This window comes from Scyliorhinus canicula, chromosome 11 (genome assembly GCF_902713615.1).
Source record: "Scyliorhinus canicula chromosome 11, sScyCan1.1, whole genome shotgun sequence".
NCBI classification, from domain to species: domain Eukaryota; kingdom Metazoa; phylum Chordata; class Chondrichthyes; order Carcharhiniformes; family Scyliorhinidae; genus Scyliorhinus; species Scyliorhinus canicula.
This window is the reverse complement of record NC_052156.1, coordinates 150,635,804-150,649,089: the sequence shown is the minus strand read 5'-3', so window position 1 is coordinate 150,649,089 and position 13,286 is coordinate 150,635,804. Positions and strand designations below refer to the sequence as shown.

General features: G+C 46.1%; 1 protein-coding gene across 2 annotated transcripts in view; it reads right to left on the bottom strand.

Annotated features, from left to right (window-relative positions):
• Positions 1–12,728: 12,728 nt before the first annotated feature.
• Positions 12,729–13,286, bottom strand: part of gtf3c6 (general transcription factor IIIC, polypeptide 6, alpha) — a 12,993-nt gene continuing 12,435 nt past the window's right edge. For both annotated transcript variants that reach the window (XM_038811733.1, XM_038811734.1), the window contains exon 6: positions 12,729–13,286. This exon is cut by the window's right edge and continues 184 nt beyond it. In XM_038811733.1, coding sequence (XP_038667661.1) covers positions 13,133–13,286 — 154 coding nt within the window. In that variant the 3' untranslated portion in view covers positions 12,729–13,132.

The following is a 13,286-nucleotide window of genomic DNA, read 5'->3' as shown; positions in this document are numbered from 1 at the left end:
ACTTGTGTTGTTACAATTTCCTTCCACTATGTACATTAATCAAAAATACTAATTTGCAATTACTTTGCTCCTTGAATCTCTCACCATCCCAACTTGGATATACTTTTGGTCATTCCTTCAATGCCACATAATCTGGAATCTTCCTGCCTGACAACATTTGGAAAGTACCTTTTCATAAAATCCTTAGAGAACCCCTGCACTGCTGAAGGAGGCCATTTGGCCCATTGAGTCTGCACTGACCCACTGAAAGAGCACTCTACCTAGGCCCACTTCCCAATCCTATCCCTGTAGCCCCACCTATTGGATAATAAGGGGGAAATTTAGCATGGCCAATCCACCTAACCTGCACATTTTTGGACTGGGAGGAAACCGGAGCACCCGGAGGAAACCCACGCCAACGCAGGGAGAACATGCAAATTCCACATAGTCACTCAAGCCAGGAATCGAACCTGGGTCCCTGATGCTGAGAGGTAACAGTGCTAACCACTGTGACACCCACTGTTTCTGGTGGCACAGCTAGGACTGAAGAGGTACAGGTTTTCCAATTGGCTAGCAGCACTGGGGGGGGGGGGGGGGGGGGGGGGGGGATACATTCTACGCATAGAAGGGAAGAAGTCATGACTCCTGCTCGAAGTAAAATTGAGTGGATGACGGGGTTGTCCTATGAGAGATTGAGTAAATTGGGCCTATATTCTCTGGAATTTAGAAGAATAAGAGCTGATCTCATTGCGACCTACAAAGTTCTGAAGGGGCCTGACAGGGTAGACTCGGGAGATTTGTTCCGTTGCTCAGGGGGCACTCTCCCAAAAAGAGGCCGATCATTCAGAACTGAGATGGGAGGAAATTACTACACAGAGTTGTGAACTTTCTACCCCATAGGTTTTGGATGCTCATTCCTTGAATACAGTTAAGGCTGTGATAGACAGATGTTTGGTCTCAGGGAATTAAGGATATGGGGAGCAAGCACGAAAAATGGATTGAAGGCAGATCAGCCATGATCATATTGAATGGCAGAGCAGGTTTGATGGGCAAGTTGGTTTGGTCCTGCTCCGATTGTGTTCTCCTGAAAAACCTCCCAAGGTGGGTCAAAGCTACAATTTGAACAGCAAACTAAACAAGGAGACACGGCACCGAATTTACAACTCAGAAACTGGCCATTTAGCCTCAACTACTCTATACAGGAGTTTAAATTCTATATAAGCCTCCCCCGCCCTAATTCACCTGACCCTCAATTTGGAACATTTTTCAAACATGCATGTTGACAATGGTAATGCACAATCTTTCAGGCTCAAAGTACAAAGGCGAATTTCTTCCTCTCCCTTGTGGAAATAAGATGGCTCTGGTTGATCAGCACTATAAGGAATCTTTAATGTGAACTTTTATTCTTGACTATCTGCTGCCACCCATAGCTCTATCTCTCCCAAACTTATCTCCACTGGTGTTTGATGTTTCCTGGCTCTAATAGTTGGTGCATTGAGGTCAAACTACAAGTTAACACTTAGTTTAATTTGTTGCTGCTGATCTTGCCCCACTCCTTATTCATAAGCACTGGATCTTTTCTCAAATTTGTCTGAAGCCTACTCTCTGATCTTCCTAACGAGAATACCTACAAGTGACTAACCTCCTTCCCATCCAACTAACCCCTCTCAGTGCTGATCCAGTGAACTCCACATCTCCTTCTCGAATGTTCGTTTACCCATGAAAAGACCCTTCCTTGCCAGACCAATGTGAATAATTGCATTAACGCCATGGTATTGACAAACTGATGGCACCTTCCTCCGAAATCATTACACACTTGGCATATCTTCCATCATTTGGCCTGCCCAGTCTGTCACAATGAGAGAGTAGCTATCATCAAATTAAACCGTGCTCTATTTGTCGGGTAACCTGATCTCAAAAATGACTTCACTGCCCTTTTCCCCATAGTAATATGAAACACATTCACCATGCATTCAGGTAAAATTGTTAATTAACTATCACTGACTTTAACTCCATTTCATCTTATAAGTAAATGAGTAGTTTACAGCACAATTGTTTACAACCTAATACCTATAGGGTGCACTTTCAGAGGGTCAGTGCAGACTCGATGTGCCGAATGGCCTCCTTCTGCACTGTAGGGATTCCATGATTCTATGTTCAAACTTATGAAGGGGTTTTGATCAAATAAGGTGAAACTGCTTGCAGTGCCAGAGGGTTGGTGATCACATATTCAAAATAACTGACTGAAGAACCAGAAGGGGGATATTTTTGATGCAACAAACCATTAATACCCATGACATGGTGCGGCAGGAGAAGGTTCAGTAGCAACTCAGACTTCATTAATATGCCTGTGGTGAGCAGTGCATACCAAACCAGTTCACTGGTTTTCAGAAAGTAGAGATCTGGCAGCTCCCAGACCTGGGAGATGAAGATAGGGGAGGCAAATCCAAATGAGACCCTCACTTCACACTGTGCCGGAATGTAATTTGCTCTGTGGACCCTGAAGTGTGAGGGGTCCCACTTTCCTTGGCTCCACTAAAAACTAAATATATACAACACACCCTGGGCCGTTTGACAAGCTGCTTCCTTGGTTTCAATCATTTCGGACCAACCAGTGATGCTGCACAGAACCCAATACAAATGGGACCATATCCACGCAGACACGGGGAGAATTTGCAAACTCCACACGGACAATGACCCGGGGCCGGGGTCTAACCTGGGTCCTCGCCGCTGTGAGGCAGAGATCTGCCTCTTCCTCTTACTGAAGAAGTTATGATGGTTGTAAAGAGAAGAATCACAAGAAATTCGGGTTCCTTTGCACATTCCTCAAAATATCATCCCTTTATACCAATTAGTAGAGGAATGTCTTGACTCCGATATATAGGAATGTTGCCGCAAAGGCAGGAGAGGCAGAGTTGTAGCTCGATGCTGCCACCCCATGGTGGGAGCTCTCCTAGTCATCTCCATATTTCCAGTCAGTCGCGAGCCTATCACACTGACCCAGACACCCCCAACACAGACAGGGGCTCTGTTGGGATTTTTCAAATATATTTATTCATGGCATATGGGCACCATTAGTAAAGCCAATTATTACCCAACACGAGTTGCCTTCGAGAAAAGTGGTGAGCCTTCTTCGTGAACAACTGCAAATCCACGGGAATGATTATTTGCAGACTCAGATTCTCAATTAATTGCGGTATTTAACATCCTGGGGGTTACACGTGACCAGAGACTGAACTGGACTAGCCATTCAAAAATTGCGGCGGCAACAGCAGGTCAGAGGATGGGAAGACTGCAGCAAGTAACTTAGCTCCCGACTCCCAAAACCTGTCCACCGTCTACAACAGGGGTTTGCAAACTGCGACCCGCGGGTGGGTCACAGACAGGTTTCGGGAGGGTCACGGCGTTCCTGATCGCGGGAGGAACACCCAACTGCCACGACTGGCCTTTAAAAAGGCCAGCCGGGGGGGACCTTTGAGATTGCCGACCATCCCGCGCATGCGTGCCGGATCAAGCAATGCGCAGACCCGGAGCCCAGCGAGGTGGACCACCTCCTCTTACAGTCAGCGCGCTGTCCAGTGCTCTCTCAGTAAAGGAGGGGGTCCTCCCACTGACAGCAACGGCAGAGGGAGCAGGTCACGCATCCCGTGCACGGACGTCACGTGTTCTGGGTGTGAGAGAGATTCCTCCATTTTGCAGCTCCAAGTAGTGTGGGGGTGAACTCCTGGCCCTTTGGTGAACAACCCATGAACTCCTGGGCCTTTGGTGAACAACCCATGAACTCCTGGCCCTTTGGGAATGAATAAGAAGCTGAAAAGAGGAACAAAGCAGCAGAAAGATGATTACTTGAGGTGTGGGTTATTAACTGTTCCACCGTAAATCAGGAATCAAAGTTTATGCGTGTTATATGCAGGGAAGCACTGGCAAATGAAAGTTTAAAACCCTGAATCTTCAAAAACATTTGAAGTGTAAACATGGTGAGTTTGAGGACAAACATAGAACAGTACAGCACAGAACAGGCCCTTCGGCCCTCGATGGTGTGCCGAGCATTGTCTGAAACCAAGATCAAGCTATCCCACTCCCTGTCATTCTGGTGTGCTCTTTGTGCCTATCCAATAACCGCTTTAAAGTTCCTAATGAGTCCGACTCCACTATCACAGCAGGCAGTCCATTCCACACCCTAACCACTCTCTGAGTAAAGAATCTACCTCGGACATCCCTCCTATATCTCCCATCCTGAATCTTAGTTATGCCTCCTTGTAACAGCTACATCCACCCGAGGAAATAGTCTCTGAATGTCCACTCTATCTATCCCCCTCATCATCATATAAATCTCTATTAAGTCACCTCTCATCCTCCTCCACTCCAAAGAGAAAAGCCCTAGCTCCCTCAACCTTTCCTCATAAGACATATCCTGCAAACCAGGCAGCATCCTGGTAAATCTCCTTTGCGCCCTTTCCAAAGCTTCCACATCCTTCCTATAATAAGCTAACCAGAACTGCACACAATACTCCAAATGTGGTCTCACCAGGGTCATGTATAGTTGCAGCATAACCCTTAACAGCTCTTAAACTCAAGCCCCCGTTACTAAAAGCTAACACACTATAAGCCTTTTTCACAGCTCTATCCACTTGAGTGGCAACCTTCAGAGATCTGTGGACATGAACCCCAAGATCTCTCTGTTCCTCCACATTCCGCAGAACCCTGCCGTTGACCCTGTTAGCCGCATTCAAATTTTTTCTACCAAAATGAATCACCTCGTACTTATCAGGGTTAAACTCCATCTGCCATTTTTCAGCCCAGCTCTGCATCCTATCAATGTCTCTTTGCAGCCTACAACAGCCCTCCACCTCATCCACTACTCCACCAATTTTGGTGTCATCAGCAAATTTACTGACCCACCCTTCAGGCCCCTCCTCCAAGTCATTGATAAAAATCACAAATAGCAGAGGACCCAGCACTGATCCCTGTGGTGCACCGCTGTTAACTGGTCTCCAGTCTGAAAATTTTCCATCCACCACCACCCTCTGTCTTCTATGTGATAGCCAGTTACTTATCCAATTGGCCAAATTTCCCTCTATCCCACACCTCCTTACTTTCTTCATGAGCCGACCATGGGGAAACCTTTAAGCGCCTTACTAAAATCCATGTGTACATCAACTGCTCTACCTTCGTCTACACACTTAGTTATCTCCTCAAAGAATTAAATCAAATTTGTGAGGCAAGACGTACCCTTCACGAATCCGTGTTGACTATCCCGGATTAAGCTGCATCTTTCCAAATGGTCATAAATCCTACCCTTCAGGACATTTTCCATTAACTTACCGACCACCAAAGTAAGACAAACTGGCCTATGATTACCAGGGTCATTCCTATTCCTTTTTTTGAACAGAGGAACAACATTCGCTACTCTCCAGTCCTCTGGCACTATCCCCGTGGACAGTGAGGACCCAAAGATCAAAGCCAAAGGCTCTGCAATCTCATCCCTTGCCTCCCAAAGAATCCTTGGATATATCCCATCTGGGCCAGGGGTCTTGTCGACCCTCAGGTTTTTCAAAATTGCTAATACATCCTTCCTCCGAACATCTACCTCCTCCAGCCTACCCGCCTGTATCACACTCTCATCCTCAAAAACATGGCCCCTCTCCTTGGTGAACACTGAAGAAAATTATTCATTCAACACCTCTCCTATTTCTTCTGACTCCATGCACAAGTTCCCATTACTGTCCTTGACCAGCCCTACCCTCACCCTGGTCATTCTTTTATTTCTCACATAAGAGTAAAAAGCCTTGGGGTTTTCCTTGATCCGACCTGCCAAGGACGTTTCATGCCCCCTCCTAGCTCTCCGAAGCCCTTTTTTTTAAAGCTCATTCCTTGCTACCTTGTAACCCTCAAGCGACCCAACTGAACCTTCCCTCTTTATTTTTTTCAATGGATGCAGTGAGACCATAAATCATCAGCTGAAGTCATTATCAGAAATGTAGCATTGAATAACAAAGCCAGTGACATCACGAGTACCAAGCAGGCTCATCTGTCACATTAAAGGTAAGTGAAAATGGTGGGTAGCAAGAGTTAGCGGCCGAGGGTCACGAAGGTCGGCTGATGTGGGTCCCGAAGGATGGCCAGGTGGCAAAAATGGGTCCTGGGCAAAAAAGTTTGAAAAACACTGCTCTACAAGGTTCAAGACAGGAGTGTGATGAGATACTCTTCAGTTGCCTTGAGGAGTGCGCTTCAATAACACTCAAGAATCTCGACATGATCCAGGTTGATTGGCAGTCCGCTTGATTAGCATTCCCTCCACCACCTTAAACATTCACTCCCTCCACAAGACGCACAGTGACAGCCGTGTGTACCATCTATAAAATGCACTGCAGCAGTTTACCAAGGCTTGCTCGACAGCACCTTCCAACCCCCAACCTCTACCACCTAGAAGGACAAGGGCAGAATATACCTGGGAACACCACCAAGTTCCCCTTCAAGTCACTCACCATCCTGACTTAGAAATAGATACGGTAAAGTTATCATAGACCCAGATGATCAGAGGCTGTTTTCCCCTTCGAGGGGGAGAGCTGACTGGAGGTGATTTAACCGGAGGATCACTACACCTCAGGCAAGGGGTAAGATTGAGAAGGTGGGTCCTTCATGAATAACCTGTCACTGGGTCAAATTCCTGCAACTCCCTCACTAACAGCACTATTGGTATACCTACACCACACAGACTGCAGCGGCTCAAGAAGGCAGCTCACCACCACTTTCTCAAGGGAAATTAGGGATTGGTAATAAATGCTGGCCTAGCCAGCCAAGCCCACATAATGTCAAAGGTCAATTTTTTAAAAACAAATTTAAAAATTGGAGAACATGAACAAACATCAGGAATGGATGTCGATTTACACTCTTCTGCTCCACCAATTCCCTTTACTTCTGGAATACCATTCCGGTGTAGAAATGTTATTGTCCATACACCCGAGTGTGTCCGACATCTCCGGGGTCCGTGGGAAATTAAACTCAGCTCACAGACGACATATGCAGAAGGAAAGATCTGGCCCTTCAACCAGAATAAAGGGAACCAAATAGGAAATTAGCAACAGGACTTCCAAAGTAGTAACCTCTGGATTACTCCCAGTGCCACACGCAACCTCTGGATTACTCCCAGTGCCACACGCAAGTGAGTATAGAAATAGGAGGATAAAGCAGATCAACATGTGGCAGAAAAGTTGATAGGAGGGAGAGCTTTGGGTTCTTGGGACATTATGGGACAAGTTCTGCAGAAGATGGGACCTGTAAAGGCTGAATGGGATGCATCCAAAATAGAGATGGAACTGAGTTCCAAGAGGGCATTTTGCTAATGCCTTTGACAGGTTTAAACTAACTTGTTTGGGGCGTGGGAACCAGGAGATCATATGAGTGAAGAATGTCAAGGTGTACAGAATACTGGGACATATAGATAGCACTGGAATAGGGAATAGTAAGTTAATGGGTAGGATCTGTGTAAGTGAAATAATGTCTAAACCAAGGTCACTGTGCATGGACATAGCTACAAGGAGTGTCGTAAGGTCAGTGAGTTACAGGTACAGATTGCCATGATTTTGTAGCTGAGAGAGAGATCTGGACCAAAGTAGGGCAGTACTTGGTATTAAATATTTATGGCTACAAGTTGCTCAGGGAAGATAGGAAAGGGGGAGGTGTAGCAATATGAAGGAGAGCAGAAAGAGGATTTTTAAGACGGGTCAAGGCTAGACCTAAGGGGCAAAAATTACATTGCTTGGTGTAGTCTATAGACCATAAAATAATAGGAAGGATACGAAGAAACTTTAAAGAAATCCGAATATAGACTGGGATAGAGGATAGAGGATTGGTTAATTAATAGAAAGCAAAGAGTTGGGATAAATGGGTGTTTCTCTGGTTGGCAATCAGTAGCTAGTGGTGTCCCTCAGGGATCCGTGTTGGGCCCACAATTGTTCACAATTTACATTGATGATTTGGAGTTGGGGACCAAGGGCAATGTGTCCAAGTTTGCAGATGACACTAAGATGAGTGGTAAAGCGAAAAGTGCAGAGGATACTGGAAGTCTGCAGAGGGATTTGGATAGGTTAAGTGAATGGGCTCGGGTCTGGCAGATGGAATACAATGTTGACAAATGTGAGGTTATCCATTTTGGTAGGAATAACAGCAAATGGGATTATTATTTAAACGATAAAATATTAAAGCATGCCGCTGTTCAGAGAGACTTGGGTGTGCTAGTGCATGAGTCACAGAAGGTTGGTTTACAAGTGCAACAGGTGATTAAGAAGGCAAATGGAATTTTGTCCTTCATTGCTAGAGGGATGGAGTTTAAGACTAGGGAGGTTATGTTGCAATTGTATAAGGTGTTAGTGCGGCCACACCTGGAGTATTGTGTTCAGTTTTGGTCTCCTTACTTGAGAAAGGACGTACTGGCGCTGGAGGGTGTGCAGAGGAGATTCACTAGGTTAATCCCAGAGCTGAAGGGGTTGGATTATGAGGAGAGGTTGAGTAGACTGGGACTGTACTCGTTGGAATTTAGAAGGATGAGGGGGGATCTTATAGAAACATTTAAAATTATGAAGGGAATAGATAGGATAGATGCGGGCAGGTTGTTTCCACTGGCGGGTGACAGCAGAACTAGGGGGCATAGCCTCAAAATAAGGGGAAGTAGATTTAGGACTGAGTTTAGGAGGAACTTCTTCACCCAAAGGGTTGTGAATCTATGGAATTCCTTGCCCAGTGAAGCAGTTGAGGCTCCTTCATTACATGTTTTTAAGGTAAAGATAGATAGTTTTTTGAAGAATAAAGGGATTAAGGGTTATGGTGTTCGGGCCGGAAAGTGGAGCTGAGTCCACAAAAGATCAGCCATGATCTAATTGAATGGCGGAGCCGGCTCGAGGGGCCAGATGGCCTACTCCTGCTCCTAGTTCTTATGTTCTTATGTTCTAAATCAATATAGCCATGATCAGGAAGTGGGTGGTGGGAGAGAGTCGGTATGGGAGCATATGGAGGCGGCTTCATGCAAGGGCACTAGTTTGGGTGTGTTGGTAACGGTGCGTCCTCCGTTCCCACAGGCATGGTACTCCACCAGCCCTGTAGTGGTGGCAGCCCCGAGAGTCTGGGGGCAATGGAGGAGACATATGGGAGCAATGGAGGAGACATATGGGAGCAGAGGGAACATCGGTTTGGTCTCCAATCTGCAATAATCACCAGTTTGCCCTGTGAATTATGGATGGGGGGTTTTGGAGATTGCTGAGAGAAAGGATTGAGAGGATGGGGATATGTTTATAGAGGGGAGCTTTCTGAGTTTGAGGGTGCTGGAGAAGTTTGGATTGGCATGGGGAATTCAGGTACCTGCAGGTGCGGGACTTCCTACGTAGACAGGTTTCAACCACCCCACTCCTACCACCAAGGGGGATACAGGACAGGGAAGTTTCCAGAGGGTGGGTGGGAGAAGGGAGCGTCTCTGACATTTACAAGGAACTTATGGGGTAGGAGGAGATTCAGACTGAGGAGCTGAAGCGCAAGTGGGAAGAGGAGTTGGGAGGAGAGATAGAGGATGGTCTATAGGCGGACGCGTTGAGTAGAGTCAACGCGACTACATGTGCCAGGCTCAGCCTGTTACAATTCAAAGTCGTTCACCGGGCTCACATGACAGATGAGCAGATTCTTTGGGGTGGAAGACAGGTGTGCAGAGTGTGCGGGAGGTCCAGCGAACCATGTCCACATTTTCTGGGCATGTCCGAAGCTTAGGGTATTTTGGCAGGGGTTTGCAGATGTCATGTCCACGGTGTTAAAAACAAGGGTCCAGAGGTGGCGATTTTCGGGGTGTCGGAAGACCCTGGAATCCAGGAGGAGAAAGAGGCAGACGTTCTGGCCTTCGCTTCCCTGGTAGCCCGGAGACGGATATTATTAGCATGGAAGGACACTAAGCCCCTGAAGTTGGAGACTTGGCTATCTGACATGGCAAGCTTTCTTGGTTTGGAAAAAAACCAAGTTCGCCTTGAGAGGGTCAATGTCAGGGGGGAGGGGGGGGGGGGGCGTCGTCAGTTTAGCTTAGAGTAGGGGGTTAATAAAGATGGGAGCTGTAAGGGAGGTTGCAAAAGCATTATGTTTACAGATTCAGGTACATTGGCTTTACAACAACAAAATGAACAAAAATACCTCAATAAAATGTTTATTAAAAAATAAGATAAGCTCAGCATCTACAGGCCAGCCAGTTTAACTTTGGTGAGGAAACTTCTAGATCTAGAATCAATCATTCAGGGCAAAATGAACAGACCCATGGCCAAACTTGGGTTAATTAAGGCGAGCCAGCATGAATTTCTTCAGGGAAAACTGTGTTTAACTGACTTGGGAATTTTTTGAAGAGGTAACAGGACTTGATGAGGGTAATCTTATTGATGTGATGGACACAGACTACAAAAAAGCATTTGAAACAGTGCTGCAAAAGCGAGTGAGCCACGTTTTAGCTGATTTGAATAAAAGCAACAATGGCAACATGGAAATTGGCTGAGTGACAGAGAGCAGAGTATAGTTATTAATGGATGTTTTTCAGGCTGGAGGAAAGTGTGTAGTGGACTCCCCTAGGGGTTGCTGCTGCAACCTTTGCTTTTCCTGATATGGCCTAGACCTTGGCATCAAGGGCACAATTTCAAAATTTACAGATGATATGAAACTTGGAAGCATTGTTAACTCTGAAGAGGATAGTGTGGAGCCTAAAAGGACATAAACAGGTGGGTAGAATGGACAGACAGGTGACAGATGAGGTTCAATGCAGAGAAATGTGAAGTCATTAATTTTTAGCAGGAGGAACACAGAGACAATATAAAATAAAGGATACAATTCTAAAGGAGTGGATGAGTAGAGGGACCTGGCAGCATGCGTACATAAATTATTGAAGATGGCAAGTTAGGTCGAGAGAGCAGTTAATAAAGCATATAGTATTCTGGGCTTTATAAATAGGGGCAGAGAGTACAAGAGCAAAGAGGTTATGTTGAACTTGTATAAACCACTAGTCCAGCCTAAGATGGAGTATTGTATCCAGTTTATAGATTATAGAATTTACAGGGCAGAAGGAGGCCATTTGGCCCATCAAGTCTGCACCGGCTCTGTGAAAGAGCACCCTACCCAAGCCCACACCTCCACCCTATCCCCATAACCCAGTAACCCCACCCAACACCAAGGGCAATTTTGGACACTAAGGGAAATTTAGTATGGCCAATCCACCTAACCTGCACATCTTTGGACTGTGGGAGGAAACCCACGCACACACGGGGAGAACGTGCAGACTCCGCACAGACAGTGACCCAAACCAGGAATCGAACCTAGGACCCTGGAGCTGTGAAGCAAATACGCTAACCACTATGCTACCGTGCTGCCCTGTTCTGGGTGTGGCATTTAAAGGATAGGAAGGCATTGGAGAGTGTGCAGAAAAGATTTATGAGACTGTTTCCAGGGTTGAGGAACTTCAGTTATGAAGAGAGATTGGAGAAGCTGGGACTATGTTCCCTGAAGAAGACCGAAAGGAGATTTGATATAGGTATTCAAAACCAAGAGGGACTTGACAGTGTAGTTAGGAAAATAACATCCCCATTCGAGAATGAGAGGGCACAGGTTCAAAGTAATTGGCAAAAGAAGCAAAAGCTATTTTGAGAAAAAACCCTTTTCACACAGTGAGTGGTTAAAGTCTGGAATGTGCTGCCTGAGAGTGTGGTGAAGGGCGGTGCATTCAAAGCATTCACAAAGGAATTTAACTCTTATCGGAAAAGGAAGAATGTGCAGGGTTACGCAGAAAAGGCAGAAGAATGGCTCCAAGTGATCTGTTCCTGCAGAGAGTTAGTGTAGACATAATGGATTGAATGGCCTCCTTTCTGCCCTGTAACAACTCTGCGATTCAACCCTGCCCTCGAACTGCCATTATACTTCCTCCCAGAGGTGGAATCTCCAACACAAGTAGGGAATGCTGCCAGGAGATTGCTGGCATTTTGGCCAAGAAAAGCAGCAAGGATTGGTGAAGCATCGGGCTGAGTGAAACTACTGCTTCCAAGATATGCCAAGTTGCATCCGATCCATTGACGTGGATACCCAGCAGCCACAACGGGGGTTGAAAAATAATGTCCCATTTCGCAAAATATAAATGTTGCTCTTTCCTTCTGTCGGTACAGGGTCCTGTTTCCCTTATATTGCTAATGCTTGTGGAGGGAGGTTAGCAGTAGATAATAATAATCTTCATTAGTGTCACAAGTAGGCTTGCATTAACACTGAAATGAAGTTACTGTGAAAATCCCCTAGTCGCCTGTTCAGGTGTACTGTGGGAGAATTCAGAATGTCCAATTTACCTAACAAACACATCTTTTGGGACTTTGTGGGAAGAAACCGGAGCACCCGGAGTAAACCCACGCAGACACGGGGAGGACGTGCAGACTCCGCACAGCGACCCAAGCTGGGAATCAAACCTGGCTCCCTGATGCTGTGAAGAAACAGTGCTAACTACTGTGCCAGTAAATGGAAGTAGGGGGTTAATAAGAGACATCCTTGCTTGTGGGACTGGTCAGCAGCAGTTAGAATGAGCAGCAAGGAGAGGCCTCTGATATTCAGTGATGGGAGGCAAGAGGGATAAAAAAAAGTGCACAGCAAACCTCGTAGAATGTATCAACCCCTCAACGATGGGAGAAATGGACTGCACCTCTGGATTTCTATCAAAAAGGCTGCTGCTGCTAAATCCCAAAGAAGTTAACCCCAGATTTACTCAAACTTTAATGTATAGGCATTCAGCATATTTACAAAGTTCACAGCCACAACACTGAGAAGCTACCGTGTAATTCAAAACATTCCTCCAACTAATTACAAAGCAATACCAAAAATATTTCATATTAAAAAAATGTTAAGGTTTCTTGCATTGTGTCCAGCCCATAACCACACTCCTGCAAATGCGTGCACCACACATGCGGACAGGACCACACATTGGTCACACAGCCTGCCAAGTCACAATCTCGGCTACTGCATTCAAATTACATGTCTGAGAATGCCGGTGTCTGTGGGACTGGGACGGCAGCAGCCAACCTAACCTTCAGGAAACAAGGGTTTCCAATGGAAAGAAATGGATTGGAATGTCAGCCTCAGCTGAACCAAAGAAGAAAACCGCTGCTCACTTCTTATCTTCTCCCTTGGAGCCCTGCACCCCAAGTTCAATTACACTATCGTCAGCATCAGGTTTCATCCTGCAGTCTGCACCAGGATTCTCGTCTGTGATGTTCTCCAGCTCTCGGCTTCGATCTGCGCTCTCCTGGTCACTGGCCTCG